Source organism: Pristiophorus japonicus, chromosome 20 (assembly GCF_044704955.1).
Source record: "Pristiophorus japonicus isolate sPriJap1 chromosome 20, sPriJap1.hap1, whole genome shotgun sequence".
Taxonomy (NCBI): Eukaryota; Metazoa; Chordata; class Chondrichthyes; family Pristiophoridae; genus Pristiophorus; species Pristiophorus japonicus.
Window position 1 is genome coordinate 15,949,922 of NC_091996.1, and position 17,925 is coordinate 15,967,846.

Here is a 17,925-nt window from a genome sequence, read left to right on the forward strand (position 1 = left end):
CCTCTTTAATGGATTTTAAAGGGGTCTTTCATTTCAGGCTGCCTTCTCCATGAGGTTTGTCAGACGGCCCACTTAAGACACAAGATTGGAGTCACTCATCAGTTTAGAAATTATGGAGAAAAAGATCAATGGAACCACCTTACCTTCGACATTCACTCCCCCCCCCCCACCTTAACCATTCACTCCCCCCCACCCACCTTAACCATTCACTCCCTCCACCTTCGACATTCACCCCCTCCACCTTAAACATTCACCCCCCCCACCTTAAACATTCACTCCCTCCACCTTAAACATTCATCCCCCCACCTTAAACATTCACTCCCTCCACCTTAAACATTCACCCCCCCAACCTTAAACATTCACCCACCCCCCACCTTAAACATTCACTCCCTCCACCTTAAACATTCACCCCCCCCACCTTAAACATTCACCCCCCCCACCTTAAACATTCACTCCCTCCACCTTAAACATTCACTCCCTCCACCTTAAACATTCATCCCCCCACCTTAAACATTCACCCCCCCCACCTTAAACATTCACTCCCTCCACCTTAAACATTCATCCCCCCACCTTAAACATTCACCCCCCCCACCTTAAACATTCACTCCCTCCACCTTAAACATTCATCCCCCCACCTTAAACATTCACTCCCTCCACCTTAAACATTCATCCCCCCACCTTAAACATTCACCCCCCCCACCTTAAACATTCACTCCCTCCACCTTAAACATTCATCCCCCCACCTTAAACATTCACTCCCTCCACCTTAAACATTCACCCACCCCCCACCTTAACCATTCACTCCCTCCACCTTCGACATTCACCCCCTCCACCTTAAACATTCACCCACCCCCACCTTAAACATTCATCCCCCCACCTTAAACATTCACTCCCTCCACCTTAAACATTCACCCCCCCAACCTTAAACATTCACCCACCCCCCACCTTAAACATTTACCCCCTCCACCTTAAACATTCACCCCCTCCACCTTAAACATTCACCCCCCCCACCTTAAACATTCACTCCACCACCTTAAACATTCACCCCCTTCACCTTAAACATTCACTCCCTCCACCTTAAACATTCACCCCCCCCACCTTAAACATTCACCCACCCCCCACCTTAAACATTCACCCACCCCCACCTTAAACATTCACCCACCCCCCACCTTAAACATTCACCCACCCCCACCTTAAACATTCACCCCCTCCACCTTAAACATTCACCCCCTCCACCTTAAACATTCACCCCCCCCACCTTAAACATTCACCCCCCCCACCTTAAACATTCACCCCCCCCACCTTAAACATTCACCCCCCCCACCTTAAACATTCACCCCCCCCACCTTAAACATTCACCCCCTCCACCTTAAACATTCACCCCCTCCACCTTAAACATTCACCCCCCCCACCTTAAACATTCACCCACCACCCACCTTAAACATTCACCCACCCCCACCTTAAACATTCACCCCCTCCACCTTAAACATTCACCCACCCCCCACCTTAAACATTCACCCACCCCCACCTTAAACATTCACCCCCTCCACCTTAAACATTCACCCCCTCCACCTTAAACATTCACCCACCCCCCACCTGAAACATTCACCCCCCCCACCTTAAACATTCATCCCCTCCACCTTAAACATTCACCCCCCCCACCTTAAACATTCACCCCCTCCACCTTAAACATGCACCCACCCCACCTGAAACATTCATTCCCCTCACTTTGAACAGTCACCCCCCCCCCCCCACCTTAAACATTCACCCCCCACACCTTAAACATTCACCCCCTCCACCACCGGCACCCCCTGGCTGCAGTGTGCACCATCTACAAGATGCACTGCAACAACTCACCAAGACTTCTTCAGGAGCACCTCCCAAACCCACGACCTCTATCACCTAGAAGGACAAGGGCAGCAGGCGCATGGGAACACCACCACCTCCACGTTCCCCTCCAAGTCACACACCATCCTGACTTGGAAATAGATCGCCGTTCCTTCATCTCGCTGGGTCACAATCCTGAAACACCCTTCCCAACAGCGCTGTGGGAGCACCTTCACCACACGGTTCAAGAAGGCGGCTCACCACCACCTTCTCTAGGGCGATTAGGGATGGGCAATAAATGCCGGTCTTGCCAGCGATGCTCACAGCACACGAATGAATGAATAAAACAAACGAAACTTACTCTCAATGAACAAGCTGCCGGTCTCCAGTTGGCTAACAAGGCTCATTGAATCGGGTTTGGTGAAGATGGGCTGCCCATCAAGTCGTTGCCAGGTGACCAGTGGAGCGGGATACCCTTCCGCACTGCAAGGCATCGTCAAATTCGCTCCGATGGCCACGGAGACATCAGAGGGGGTCTCTGAGAAGAGAGGGGCAACTGGGGGAAAAGGAGGCGGGGTTACATCGGAGGCAGCTCACCGCTTCAATCGCATCATCAATTCACGAGCACACAAGACCCCGGGTTTACGCTGAGTTTTTAAAATGTTCGCGTATCAAAACTTACAACCAACGTCTAACGTGACCTTGGCGGAGGAGGTGCCCGCCTCATTCGCTGCGACACAGGTATACTCTCCCGCATCCATCTCCTGCACCTCCGTTATCTTCAGCGTGCCCCGAACTGGATCAACATCTGCGAACGGGGCCAGCGTCATCTCCAGATCACCTGGGCACAAACACAGTTCAGCGCCGTTACTGCAAATACAGATCGTTTTACCTCTCAGCGGCAATCCGGTCAAAATTTGAAGTCCATGTTTTTATCCTTCCAACACGTCACAGTTATTTCGATGGGCGGCTTGCTCTCGACCAGCCACTAACCTGACACCACGCCCAGGGATGATTCTCAGCTAATTTTAAGCCTGATCTGAAAGCTTCTCGATTCGGCAGAGTAACACGGCGGAGGTTGGGAACTACAAGCTGTAGGGGATTGAACCCAGGTTTCAAGACTCCATGGTACAGGTACTATGCATTGTCGATCAAAAATGCCGCACTGTCCGCCAGTGATCCAGAGTAACACTGCACTGTCCATGACCCAGAGTAACACTGCACTGCCCCGTGACCCAGAGTAACACTGCACTGTCCCATAACCCAGAGTAACACTGCACTATCCCCCCCGTGATCCAGAGTAACACTGCACTGTCGTGTGACCCAGAGTAACACAGCACTGTCCCATGACCCAGAGTAATACTGCACTGTCCCCTGACCCAGAGTAACACTGCACAGTCCATTAACCAGAGGAACACTGCACTGTCCATGACCCAGAGTAACACTGCACTGTCCGTGACCCAGAGTAAAACTGCACTGCCCAGTGACCCAGAGTAACACTGCACTGCCCCAGTGACCCAGAGTAAAACTGCACTGCCGTGTGACCCAGAGTAACACGACACTGTCCCATGACCCAGAGTAACACTGCACTGTCCCCTGACCCAGAGTAACACTGCACTGTGCGTGACCCAGAGTAACACTGCACTGTTCATGACCTAGAGTTACACTGCACGGTCCCCATGACCCAGAGTAACACTGCACTGTCCCGCGATCCAGAGTAACACTGCACTGTCCATGACCCAGAGTAAAACTGCACTGTCCCATGGCACAGAGTAACACTGCACTGTCCCGTGACCCAGAGTAACACTGCACTGTCCATGACCCAGAGTAACACTGCACTGTCCCATGACCCAGAGTTAAACTGCACTGCCCGCCACCCCCCACCCCGTGACCCGGAGAAACACTGCACAGTCCCGTGACCCAGAGTAACACTGCACTGTCCCGTGACCCAGAGTAACGCTGCACTGTCCATGACCCAGAGTAAAACTGCACTGTCCCATGGCCCAGAGTAACACTGCACTGTCCGTGACCCAGAGTAACACTGCACTGCCCGTGACCCAGAGTAACACTGCACTGTCCCATGACCCAGAGCAACACTGCACTGTCCCATGACCCAGAGTAAAACTACACTGTCCGTGACCCAGAGTAACCCTACGCTGTCCCCCATGACCCAGAGTAACACTGTACTGTCCCCGTGACCCAGAGTATCACTGCACTGCCCATGACCCAGAGTTACGCTGCACTGTCCCCGTGACCCAGAGTAACACTGCACTGTCCCATGACCCAGAGTAACACTGCACTGCCCCATGACCCAGAGTAACACTGCACTGTCTCGTGACCCAGAGTAACATTGCACTGTCCCCGTGACCCAGAGTAACACTGCACTGTCCCATGACCCAGAGTAACACTGCACTGTCCCGGTGACCCAGAGTAACACTGCACTGTCTCCCCATGGCCCAGAGTAACACTGCACTGTCCCATGACTAAGAGTAACACTGCACTGCCCCATGCCCCAGAGTAACACTGCACTGTCTCGTGACCCAGAGTAACATTGCACTGTCTCCGTGACCCAGAGTGACACTGCACTGTCCATGACCCAGAGTAACACTGCACTGTCCCATGACCCAGAGTAACACTGCACTGTCCCAGTGACCCAGAGTAACACTGCACTGTCCCAGTGACCCAGAGTAACACTGCACTGTCCCATGGCCCAGAGTAACACTGCACTGTCCCATGACCCAGAGTAAAACTGCACTGCCCCCCGTGACCCGGAGAAACACTGCACAGTCCCGTGACCCAGAGTAAAACTGCACTGTCCCGTGACCCAGAGTAACAATGCACTGTCCCGTGACCCAGAGTAACACTGCACTGTCCTTTGACCCAGAGTAACACTGCACTGCCCCGTGACCCAGAGTAACATTGCACTGTCCATGACCCAGAGTAACACTGCACTGTCCATGCCCCAGAGTAACACGGCACTGTCCCGTGACCCAGAGTAACACTGCATTGCCCCGTGACCCAGAGTAACATTGTACTGTCCAGTGTCCCAGAGTAACAATGCACTGTCCATGACCCAGAGTAACACGACAATGTCCATTACCCAGTGTAACACGGCACTGTCCCCCCATGAACCAGAGTAACACTGCACTATCCCCGTGACCCAGAGTAACACTGCACTGTCCCCGTGGCCCATGGTATCACTGCACTGTCCATGACCCAGAGTTACACTACACTGCCCCCGTGACCCAGAGTAACAGTGCACTGCACATGACGCAGAGTAAGACTGCACTGTCCCCGTGACCCAAAGTAACACTGCACTGTCTCCCCATGGTCCATAGTAACACTGCACTGTCCCATGACCCAGAGTTACACTGCATTGTCCCATGCCCCAGAGTAACACTGCACTGTCTCCGTGACCCAAAGTGACACTGCACTGTCCATGACCCAGAGTAACACTGCACTGTCCCAGTGACCCAGAGTAACACTGCACAGTCCCATGACCCAGTGTAACACTGCACTGTCCATGACCCAGAGTAAAACTGCACAGTCCCGTGACCCAGAGTAACACTGCACTGCCTATGACCCAGAGTAAAACTGCACTGTCCCGTGACCCAGAGTAACACTGCACTGTCCATGACCCAGAGTAAAGCTGCACTGTCCCATGGCCCAGAGTAATATTACACTGTCCCGTGACCCAGAGTAACACTGCACTGTCCCGTGACCCAGAGTAACACTGCACTGTCCCCTTGGCCCAGAGTAACACTGCACTGTCCATGACCCTGAGCAACACTGCACTGTCCCAGTGACCCAGAGTAACACTGCACTGTCTGTGACCCAGAGTAACACTGCACTGTCCTGTGACACAGAGTAACACTACACTGTCCATGGCCCAGAGAAACACGGCACGATCCCGTGACCCAGAGTAACACTGTACTGACCCCTGACCCATATTAACACTGCACTGTCCCTTGACCCAGAGTAACACTGCACTGTCCCATGACCCAGAGTAACACTGCACTGTCCCGTGACCCAGAGTAACACTGCACTGTCCCATGACCCAGAGTAACATTGCGCTGTCCATGCCCCAGTGTAAAACTGCACTGTCCAGTGACCCAGAGTAAGACTGCACTGTCCCATGGCCCAGAGTAACACTGCACTGTTCATGACCCAGAGTAACACGACACTGTCCAGTCACCCAGAGTAACCCTGCACTGTCCCGTGACCCAGAGAAACATTGCAGTGTCCCGTGACCCAGAGTAACACAGCACTGTCCCATGACCCAGAGTAACACTGCACTGTCCATGGCCCAGAGTAGCATGGCACTGCCCATGACCCAGAGTAACCCCGCACTGCCCCCCGTGACCCAGAGTAACACTGCACAGTCCCAGTGATCCAGAGTAGCACTGCACTGGCCCATGACCCAGATTAACACTGCACTCTCCATGACCCAGAGCAACAATGCACTGCCCCATGACCCAGAGTAACACGGCACTGTGCCGTGACCCAGAGTAACAGGGCACTGTCCCCATGACCTAGAGTGACACTGCACGGTCCATGACCCAGAGTAACACTGCACTGTCCCCTTGACCCAGAGTAACACTGTACTGTCCATGACCGAGAGCAACACTGCACTGTCCATGACCCAGAGTAACACTGCACTGTCCATGGCCCAGAGTAAAACTGCACTGTCCGTGACCCAGAGTAACAGTGCACTGTCCCCGTGACCCAGAGTAACACTGCACTGTCCATGACCCAGAGTAACACTGCACTGTCCATGACCCAGAGAAACACTGCACTGTCCGTGACCAAGTAACACTGCACTGCCCATGACCCAGAGTAACACTGCACTGTCCATGACCGAGTAACACTGCACTGCACCATAACCCAGAGTAACACCGCATTGTCCCCGTGACCCAGAGTAAGACTGCATTGTCCCATGACCCAGAGTAACACTGCACTGTCCCAGTGACCCAGAGTAACACAACACTGCCCATGACCCAGAGTAACACTGCACTGGCCCGTGACCCAGAGTAACACTGCACTGTGCATGACCGAGAGTGACACTGCACTGTCCCCGTGACCCAGAGTAACACTGCACTGTCCATGACCCAGAGTAACACTGCACTGTCCATTACCCAGAGTAACACTGCACTGTCCCGTGACCCAGAGTAACACTGCACTGTCCCATGACCCAGAGTAACACTGCACTGTCCATGACCCAGAGTAACACTGCACTGTCCATGACCCAGAGTCACACTGCACTGTCCCATGACCCAGAGTAACACTGCACTGTCCCAGTGACCCAGATTAACACTGCACTGTCCATGACCCAGAGTAACACTGCACTGTCCCATGACCCAGAGTAACACTGCACTGTCCCCCTGACCTATAGTAACATGGCACTGTCCCCCTGACCTATAGTAACACGGCACTGTCCCAGTGACCCAGAGTAACACTGCACTGTCCCATGACCCAGAGCAACACTGCACTGTCCCATGACCCAGAGTAACACGGGACTGTCCATGACGCAGAGTAAGACTGCACTGTCCCCGTGGCCCATAGTAACACTGCACTGTCCATGACCTAGAGTAACACTGCACTGTCCCAGTGACCCAGAGTAACACTGCACTGTCCCAGTGACCCATAGTAACACTGCACTGTCCCGTGACCCAGAGTAACACGGCACTGTCCCGTGACCCAGAGTAACACTGCACTGTCCCGTGACCCAGAGTAACGCTGCACTGTTCATGACCCAGAATAACACGACACTCTCCAGTGACCCAGAGTAACCCTGCACTGTCCCGTGACCCAGAGTAACACTGTACTGTCCAGTGTCCCAGAATAACACTGCACTGTCCATGACATAGAGTAGCACGGCACTGTCCATGACCCAGAGTAACCCTGCACTGTCCACCCGTGACCCAGAGTAACACTGCACTTTCCCAATGATCCAGAGTAGCACTGCACTGTCCCGTGACCCAGAGTAACACTGCACTGTCCCGTGACCCAGAGTAACACTGCACTGTCCCATGACCCAGAGTAACACTGCACTGTCCATGACCCAGAGTAACACTGCACTGTCCATGACCCAGAGTCACACTGCACTGTCCCATGACCCAGAGTAACACTGCACTGTCCCAGTGACCCAGATTAACACTGCACTGTCCATGACCCAGAGTAACACTGCACTGTCCCATGACCCAGAGTAACACTGCACTGTCCCCCTGACCTATAGTAACATGGCACTGTCCCCCTGACCTATAGTAACACGGCACTGTCCCAGTGACCCAGAGTAACACTGCACTGTCCTTGATCCAGAGTAACATTGCACTGTCCATGACCCGGAGTAACACTGCACTGTCCCATGACCCTGAATGACATGGCACTGTCCATGACCCAGAGTAACACTGCACTCTCTATGACCCAGAGCAACACTGCACTGTCCCATGACCCAGAGTAACACGGGACTGTCCATGACGCAGAGTAAGACTGCACTGTCCCCGTGGCCCATAGTAACACTGCACTGTCCATGACCCAGAGTAACACTGCACTGTCCATGACCCAGAGTAACATTGCACTGTCCCATGACCCAGAGTAACACTGCACTGTCCCAGTGACCCAGATTAACACTGCACTGTCCATGACCCAGAGTAACACTGCACTGTCCCATGACCCAGAGTAACACTGCACTGCCCCCCTGACCTATAGTAACACGGCACTGTCCCCCTGACCTATAGTAACACGGCACTGCCCCAGTGACCCAGAGTAACACTGCACTGTCCTTGATCCAGATTAACATTGCACTGTCCATGACCCAGAGTAACACTGCACTGTCCCATGACCCTGAATAACATGGCACTGTCCATGACCCAGAGTAACACTGCACTCTCCATGACCCAGAGCAACACTGCACTGTCCCATGACCCAGAGTAACACGGGACTGTCAATGACGCAGAGTAAGACTGCACTGTCCCCGTGGCCCATAGTAACACTGCAATGTCCATGACCTAGAGTAAAACTGCACTGTCCCAGTGACCCAGAGTAACACTGCACTGTCCCAGTGACCCATAGTAACACTGCACTGTCCCGTGACCCAGAGTAACACGGCACTGTCCCGTGACCCAGAGTAACACTGCACTGTCCCGTGACCCAGAGTAACGCTGCACTGTTCATGACCCAGAATAACACGACACTCTCCAGTGACCCAGAGTAACCCTGCACTGTCCCGTGACCCAGAGTAACACTGTACTGTCCAGTGTCCCAGAATAACACTGCACTGTCCATGACATAGAGTAGCACGGCACTGTCCATGACCCAGAGTAACCCTGCACTGTCCACCCGTGACCCAGAGTAACACTGCACTTTCCCAATGATCCAGAATAGCACTGCACTGTCCCGTGACCCAGAGTAACACTGCACTGTCCCAGTGACCCAGAGTAACACTGCACAGTCCCATGACCCAGAGTAACACTGCACTGTCCATGACCCAGAGTAACACTGCACTGTCCTGTGACCCAGAGTAACACTGCACTGCCCCATGTCCCAGAGTAACATCGAACTGTCCATCACCCAGAGTAACACTGCACTGCCCAGTGACCCAGAGTAACACTGCACTGTCCAGTGACCCAGAGTAACACTGCACTGTCCTGTGACCCAGAGTAACAGGGCACTGTCCATGACCCAGAGTAACACTGCACTGTCCCATGACCCAGAGTAACACTGCACTGTCCCCCTGACCTATAGTAACACGGCACTGTCCCCCTGACCTATAGTAACACGGCACTGTCCCAGTGACCCAGAGTAACACTGCACTGTCCTTGATCCAGAGTAACATTGCACTGTCCATGACCCAGAGTAACACTGCACTGTCCCATGACCCTGAATAACATGGCACTGTCCATGACCCAGAGTAACACTGCACTCTCCATGACCCAGAGCAACACTGCACTGTCCCATGACCCAGAGTAACACGGGACTGTCCATGACGCAGAGTAAGACTGCACTGTTCCCGTGGCCCATAGTAACACTGCACTGTCCATGACCCAGAGTAACACTGCACTGTCCATGACCCAGAGTAACACTGCACTGTCCCATGACCCAGAGTAACACTGCACTGTCGCAGTGACCAGATTAACACTGCACTGTCCATGACCCAGAGTAACACTGCACTGTCCCGTGACCCAGAGTAACACTGCACTGTCCCCCTGACCTATAGTAACACGGCACTGTCCCCCTGACCTATAGTAACACGGCACTGCCCCAGTGACCCAGAGTAACACTGCACTGTCCTTGATCCAGATTAACATTGCACTGTCCATGACCCAGAGTAACACTGCACTGTCCCATGACCCTGAATAACATGGCACTGTCCATGACCCAGAGTAACACTGCACTCTCCATGACCCAGAGCAACACTGCACTGTCCCATGACCCAGAGTAACACGGGACTGTCCATGACGCAGAGTAAGACTGCACTGTCCCCGTGGCCCATAGTAACACTGCACTGTCCATGACCTAGAGTAACACTGCACTGTCCCAGTGACCCAGAGTAACACTGCACTGTCCCAGTGACCCATAGTAACACTGCACTGTCCCGTGACCCAGAGTAACACGGCACTGTCCCGTGACCCAGAGTAACACTGCACTGTCCCGTGACCCAGAGTAACACTGCACTGTCCCGTGACCCAGAGTAACACTGCACTGTTCATGACCCAGAATAACACGACACTCTCCAGTGACCCAGAGTAACCCTGCACTGTCCCGTGACCCAGAGTAACACTGTACTGTCCAGTGTCCCAGAATAACACTGCACTGTCCATGACATAGAGTAGCACGGCACTGTCCATGACCCAGAGTAACACTGCACTGTCCTGTGACCCAGATTAACATTGCACTGCCCCATGTCCCAGAGTAACATCGAACTGTCCATCACCCAGAGTAACACTGCACTGTCCAGTGACCCAGAGTAACACTGCACTGTCCAGTGACCCAGAGTAACACTGCACTGTCCATGACCCAGAGTAACACGGCACTGTCCCGTGACCCAGAGTAACACTGCACTGTCCCCCCATGACGGAGAGTAACACTGCACTGTCCCCGTGACCCAGATTAACACTGCACTGTCCCCGTGACCCAGAGTATCACTGCACTGTCCATGACCCAGAGTTACACTGCACTGTCCCTGTGCCCCAGAGTAACACTGCACTGCACATGACGCAGAGTAAGACTGCACTGTCCCCGTGCCCCAGAGTAACACTGCGCTGCACATGATGCAGAGTAAGACTGCACTGTCCCCGTAACCCTGAGTAACACTGCATTGTCCCCGTGACCCAGAGTAAGGCTGCACTGTCCCCGTAACCCTGAGTAACACTGCACTGTCCCCGTAACCCTGAGTAACACTGCATTGTCCCCGTGACCCAGAGTAACACTGTACTGTCCATGACCCAGAGTAACACTGAAATGCCCATGACCCAGAGTAACACTGCACTGTCCATGACCCAGAGTAACACTGCGCTGTCCCGTGACCCAGAGTAACACTGCACTGTCCATGACTGAGTAACACTGCACTGTCCCATAACCCAGAGTAACACCGCACTGCCCCCATGGCCCAGAGTAACACTGCACTGTCCCCATGACCCAGAGTAACACTGCACTGTCCCCCGTGACCCAGAGTAACACTGCACTGTCCAAGTGACCCAGAGTAACACTGCACTGTCCCAGTGTCCCAGAGTAACACTGCACTGTCCCCGTGACCCACAGTAACCCTGCACTGTCTGCGTGACCCAGAGTAACACTGCACTGTCCATGACCCAGAGTAACACTGCACTGTCCCTGTGACCCAGAGTAATGCTGCACTGTCTGAGAACCAGAGTATCACTGCACTGTCCCCGTGACCCAGAGAAACACTGCACTGTCCAGTTCCCCAGAGTAACACTGCACTGTCCATGGCCCAGAGTAACACGGCTGCTGTCCATGACCCAGTGTAACACAGCACTGCCCCCCCGTGACCCAGAGTAACACTGCACTGTCCCAGTGACCCAGAGTAACACTGCACTCTCCTGTGACGCAGAGTAACATTGCACTGTCCCGTGACCAGAGTAACACTGCACTGTCCCGTGACCCAGAGTAACACTGCACTGTCCATGACCCAGAGTAACACTGCACTGACCCGTGACCCAGAGAAAAACTGCACTGCCCCCCGTGACCTGGAGAAACACTGCACAGCCCCATGACCCAGATTAAAACTGCACTGTCCCATGACCCAGAGTAACACGGCACTGTCCCGTGACCCAGAGTAACACTGCATTGTCCCATGACCCAGGGTAATATTGTACTGCCCCGTGTCCCAGAGTAACACTGCACTGTCCCCGTGACCCAGAGTAACACTGCACTGTCCCCGTGACCCAGAGTATCACTGCACTGTCCATGACCCAGAGTTACACTGCACCGTCCCCGTGACCCAGAGTAACTTTGCACTGCACCTGACGCAGAGTAAGACTGCACGGTCCCCGTGACCCAGAGTAACACTGCACTGTCTCCCCATGACCCAGAGTAACACTGCACTGTCCCATGACCCAGAGTAACACTGCACTGTCCCCGTGACCCAGAGTAACAATGTACTGTCCATGACCCAGAGTAACAATGCAATGTCCATGACCCAGAGTAACACTGCACTGTCCATGACCGAGTAACACTGCACTGTCCATGACCCAGAGTAACACTGCACTGTCCATGACCGTGTAACACTGCACTGCCCCATAACCCAGAGTAACACCGCATTGTCCCCGTGACCCAGAATAACACTGCACTGTCCATGACTCAGAGTAACACTGCACTGTCCCGTGACCCAGATTAAAACTGCACTGTCCCATGACCCAGAGTAACAATGCACTGTCCCGTGACCTAGAGTAACACTGCACTGTCCCGTGACCCAGAGTAACACTGCACTGCCCCATGACACTGAGTAACACTGCACTGTATCCCCATGACCCAGAGTAACACTGTACTGTCCTATGACCCAGAATAACACTGCACTGTCCCAGTGACCAATAGTAACACTGCATTGTCCCGTGACCCAGAGTAACACGGCGCTGTCCCGTGACCCAGAGTAACATTGTACTGTCCAGTGTCCCAGAGTAACACTGCACTGTCCATGACCCAGAGTAACACTGCACTGTCCCATGACCCAGAGTAACACGGCAATGTCCATGACGCAGAGTATCACTGCACTGTCCATTACCCAGAGTATCACCGCACTGTCCATGACCCAGAGTTACACTGCACTGTCCCCGTGACCCAGAGTAACACTGCACTGCCATGTGACCCAGAGTAACACGGCACTGTCCCATGACCCAGAGTAACACTGCACTGTCCCCTGACCAAGAGTAACACTGCACTGTCCGTGACCCAGAGTAACACTGCACTGTTCATGGCCCAGATTAAAACTGCACTGTCCCATGACCCAGAGCAACACTGCACTGTCCATGACCCAGAGTAAAACTACACTGTGCATGACCCAGAGTAAAACTGCACTGCCCCGTAACCAAGAGTAACACTGTACTGTCCCCATGACCCAGAGTAACATTGCACTGCCTCGTGACCCAGAGTAACACTGTACTGTCCCCATGACCCAGAGTAACACTGCACTGTCCCTCCGTGACCCAGAGTAACACTGCACTGTCCCAGTGACCCAGAGTAACACTGCACTGTCCCCGTGTCCCAGAGTAACACAGCACTGTCCCCGTGACCCACAGTAACACTGCACTGTCCGCGTGACCCAGAGTAACACTGCACTGTCCATGACCCAGAGTAACACTGCACTGTCCCTGTGACCCAGAGTAATGCTGCACTGTCCATGACCCAGAGTAACACTGCACTGTCCCCGTGACCCAGAGTAACACTGCACTGTCCATGACCCAGAGTAACACTGCACTGTCCATGACCGAGTAACACTGCACTGTCCATGACCCAGAGTAACACTGCACTGCCCCATAACCCAGAGTAACACCGCATTGTCCCCTTGACCCAGAGTAACACTGCACTGTCCTCCGGGACCTAGAATAACACTGCACTGTCCATGACCCAGAGTAACACTGCACTGTCCCATGACCCAGAGTAACACTGCACTGGCCATGACCGAGTAACACTGCACTGCCCCATAACCCAGAGTAACACCGCATTGTCCCCTTGACCCAGAGTAACACTGCACTGTCCCTCCGTGACCCAGAATAACACTGCACTGTCCATGACCCAGAGTAACACTGCACTGTCCGTGTGACCCAGAGTAACACTGCACTGCCCATGGCCCAGAGTAACTCTGCACTGTCCCTGTGACCCAGAGTAATGCTGCACTGTCTGAGACCCAGAGTATCACTGCACTGTCCCCGTGACCCAGAGAAACACTGCACTGTCCAGTGTCCCAGAGTAACAATGCACTGTCCATGACCCAGAGTACCACGGCACTGTCCATGACCCAGTGTAACACGGCACTTTCCCCCGTGATCCAGAATAACACTGCACTGTCCCAGTGACCCAGAGTAACACTGCATTCTCCTGTGACGCAGAGTAACATTGCACTGTCCCATGACCAAAGTAACACTGCGCTGTCCCGTGACCCAGAGTAACACTGCACTGCCCCATGACGCAGAGTAACATTGCACTGTCCATGACCCAGAGTAACACTGCACTGTCCAGTGACCCAGAGTAACACCACACTGTCCCGTGACCCAGATTAACACTGCACTGTCCATGACCAGAGTAACACGGCACTGTCCCCGTGACCCAGAGTAAAACTGCACTGTCCCCGTGACCCAGAGTAACACTGCACTGTCCATGACCCAGAGAAACATTGCACTGTCCATGACCCAGAGTAACACTGCACTGTCCAGTGACCCAGAGTAACACCACACTGTCCCGTGACCCAGATTAACACTGCACTGTCCATGACCCAGAGTAACACGGCACTGTCCCCGTGACCCAGAGTAACAATGCACTGTCCCGTGACCTAGAGTAACACTGCACTGTCCATGACCCAGAGTAACACTGCACTGTCCCGTGACCCAGAGTAAAACTGCACTGCCCCCCCCCCCCCCGTGACCCGGAGAAACACTGCACAGCCCCATGACTCAGATTAAAACTGCACTGTCCCCGTGACCCAGAGTAACACTGCACTGCCCCCCCGTGACCCAGAATAACACTGCACTGTCCATGACCCAGAGTAACACTGCACTGTCCATGACCGTGTAACACTGCACTGCCCCATAACCCAGAGTAACACCGCATTGTCCCCGTGACCCAGAGTAACACTGCACTGTCCCCCCGTGACCCAGAATAACACTGCACTGTCCATGACTCAGAGTAACACTGCACTGTCCCATGACCCAGAGTAAAACTGCACTGCCCCCCTCCCCGTGACCAGGAGAAACACTGCACAGCCCCATGACCCAGATTAAAACTGCACTGTCCCATGACCCAGAGTAACAATGCACTGTCCCGTGACCTAGAGTAACACTGCACTGTCCCAGTGACCCAGAGTAACACTGCATTCTCCTGTGACGCAGAGTAACATTGCACTGTCCCATGACCAAAGTAACACTGCAGTGTCCCGTGCCCCAGAGTAACACTGCGCTGTCCCGTGACCCAGAGTAACACTGCACTGCCCCATGACGCAGAGTAACATTGCACTGTCCATGACCCAGAGTAACACTGCACTGTCCAGTGATCCAGAGTAACACCACACTGTCCCGTGACCCAGATTAACACTGCACTGTCCATGACCAGAGTAACACGGCACTGTCCCCGTGACCCAGAGTAAAACTGCACTGTCCCCGTGACCCAGAGTAACAATGCACTGTCCCGTGACCTAGAGTAACACTGCACTGTCCATGACCCAGAGTAACACTGCACTGTCCCGTGACCCAGAGTAAAACTGCACTCCCCCCCCCGTGACCCGGAGAAACACTGCACAGTCCCATGACTCAGATTTAAACTGCACTGTCCCCGTGACCCAGAGTAACACTGCACTGTCCCCCCCGTGACCCAGAATAACACTGCACTGTCCATGACCCAGAGTAACACTGCACTGTCCATGACCGTGTAACACTGCACTGCCCCATAACCCAGAGTAACACCGCATTGTCCCCGTGACCCAGAGTAACACTGCACTGTCCCCCGTGACCCAGAATAGCACTGCACTGTCCATGATTCAGAGTAACACTGCACTGTCCCGTGACCCAGAGTAAAACTGCACTGCCCCCCTCCCCGTGACCAGGAGAAACACTGCACAGCCCCATGACCCAGATTAAAACTGCACTGTCACATGACCCAGAGTAACAATGCACTGTCCCGTGACCTAGAGTAACACTGCACTGTCCCGTGACCCAGAGTAACACTGCACTGCCCCATGACACTGAGTAACACTGCACTGTCTCCCCATGACCCAGAGTAACACTGCACTCTCCTATGATCCAGAATAACACTGCACTGTCCCAGTGACCAATAGTAACACTGCACTGTCCCGTGACCCAGAGTAACACGGCACTGTCCCGTGACCCAGAGTAACACTGCACTGTCCCGTGACCCAGAGTAACATTGTACTGTCCAGTGTCCCAGAGTAACACTGCACTGTCCATGACCTAGAGTAACACTGCACTGTCCCATGACCCAGAACAACACGGCAATGTCCATGACGCAGAGTATCACTGCACTGTCCATTACCCAGAGTATCACCGCACTGGCCATGACCCAGAGTTACACTGCACTGTCCCCGTGACCCAGAGTAACACTGCACTGTCATGTGACCCAGAGTAACACGGCACTGTCCCATGACCCAGAGTAACACTGCACTGTCCCCTGACCAAGGGTAACACTGCATTGTCCGTGACCCAGAGTAACACTGCACTGTTCATGGCCCAGAGTAAAACTGCACTGTCCCATGACCCAGAGCAACACTGCACTGTCCATGACCCAGAGTAAAACTACACTGTCCATGACCCAGAGTAAAACTGCACTGCCCCGTAACCAAGAGTAACACTGTACTGTCCCCATGACCCAAGGTAACATTGCACTGCCCCCGTGACCCAGAGTAACACTGTACTGTCCCCATGACCCAGAGTAACACTGCACTGTCCCCCCGTGACCCAGAGTAACACTGCACTGTCCCAGTGACCCAGAGTAACAGTGCACTGTCCCAGTGTCCCAGAGTAACACTGCACTGTCCCCGTGACCCACAGTAACACTGCACTGTCCGCGTGACCCAGAGTAACACTGCACTGTCCATGACCCAGAGTAACACTGCACTGTCCCTGTGACCCAGAGTAATGCTGCACTGCCCATGACCCAGAGTAACACTGCACTGTCCATGACCGATTAACACTGCACTGTCCATGACCCAGAGTAACACTGCATTGTCCATGACCGAGTAACACTGCACTGCCCCATAACCCAGAGTAACACCGCATTGTCCCCTTGACCCAGAGTAACACTGCACTGTCCCCCGTGACCCAGAATAACACTGCACTGTCCATGACCCAGAGTAACACTGCACTGTCCCATGACCCAGAGTAACACTGCACTGGCCATGACCGAGCAACACTGCACTGCCCCATAACCCAGAGTAACACCGCATTGTCCCCTTGACCCAGAGTAACACAGCACTGCCCCCCCGTGACCCAGAATAACACTGCACTGTCCATGACCCAGAGTAACACTGCACTGTCCGCGTGACCCAGAGTAACACTGCACTGCCCGTGACCCAGAGTAATGCTGCACTGTCTGAGACCCAGAGTATCACTGCACTGTCCCCGTGACCCAGAGAAACACTGCACTGTCCAGTGTCCCAGAGTAACAATGCACTGTCCATGACCCAGAGTAACACGCCACTGTCCATGACCCAGTGTAACGCGGCACTTTCCCCCGTGATCCAGAGTAACACTGCACTGTCCCGTGCCCCAGAGTAACACCACACTGTCCCGTGACCCAGATTAACACTGCACTGTCCATGACCCAGAGTAACACGGCCGTGTCCCCGTGATGCAGAGTAACACAGCACTGTCCCAGTGACCCAGAGTAACACTGCATTCTCCTGTGACGCAGAGTAAC

At 53.8% G+C, this 17,925-nt stretch overlaps 1 protein-coding gene across 1 annotated transcript in view; it reads right to left on the reverse strand.

Moving 5' to 3' along the window:
* The window catches only part of LOC139233090 (hemicentin-1-like), a 530,358-nt gene that overhangs the window by 381,820 nt on the left and 130,613 nt on the right, over positions 1–17,925 (reverse strand). The window contains exons 15-16 of the mRNA XM_070863608.1: positions 2,510–2,668; positions 2,189–2,383 (exon numbers count right to left, since the gene is read on the reverse strand). Of these exons, the coding sequence (XP_070719709.1) occupies positions 2,189–2,383; positions 2,510–2,668 (354 nt within the window). The remainder of the gene's footprint in view (positions 1–2,188; positions 2,384–2,509; positions 2,669–17,925) is intronic.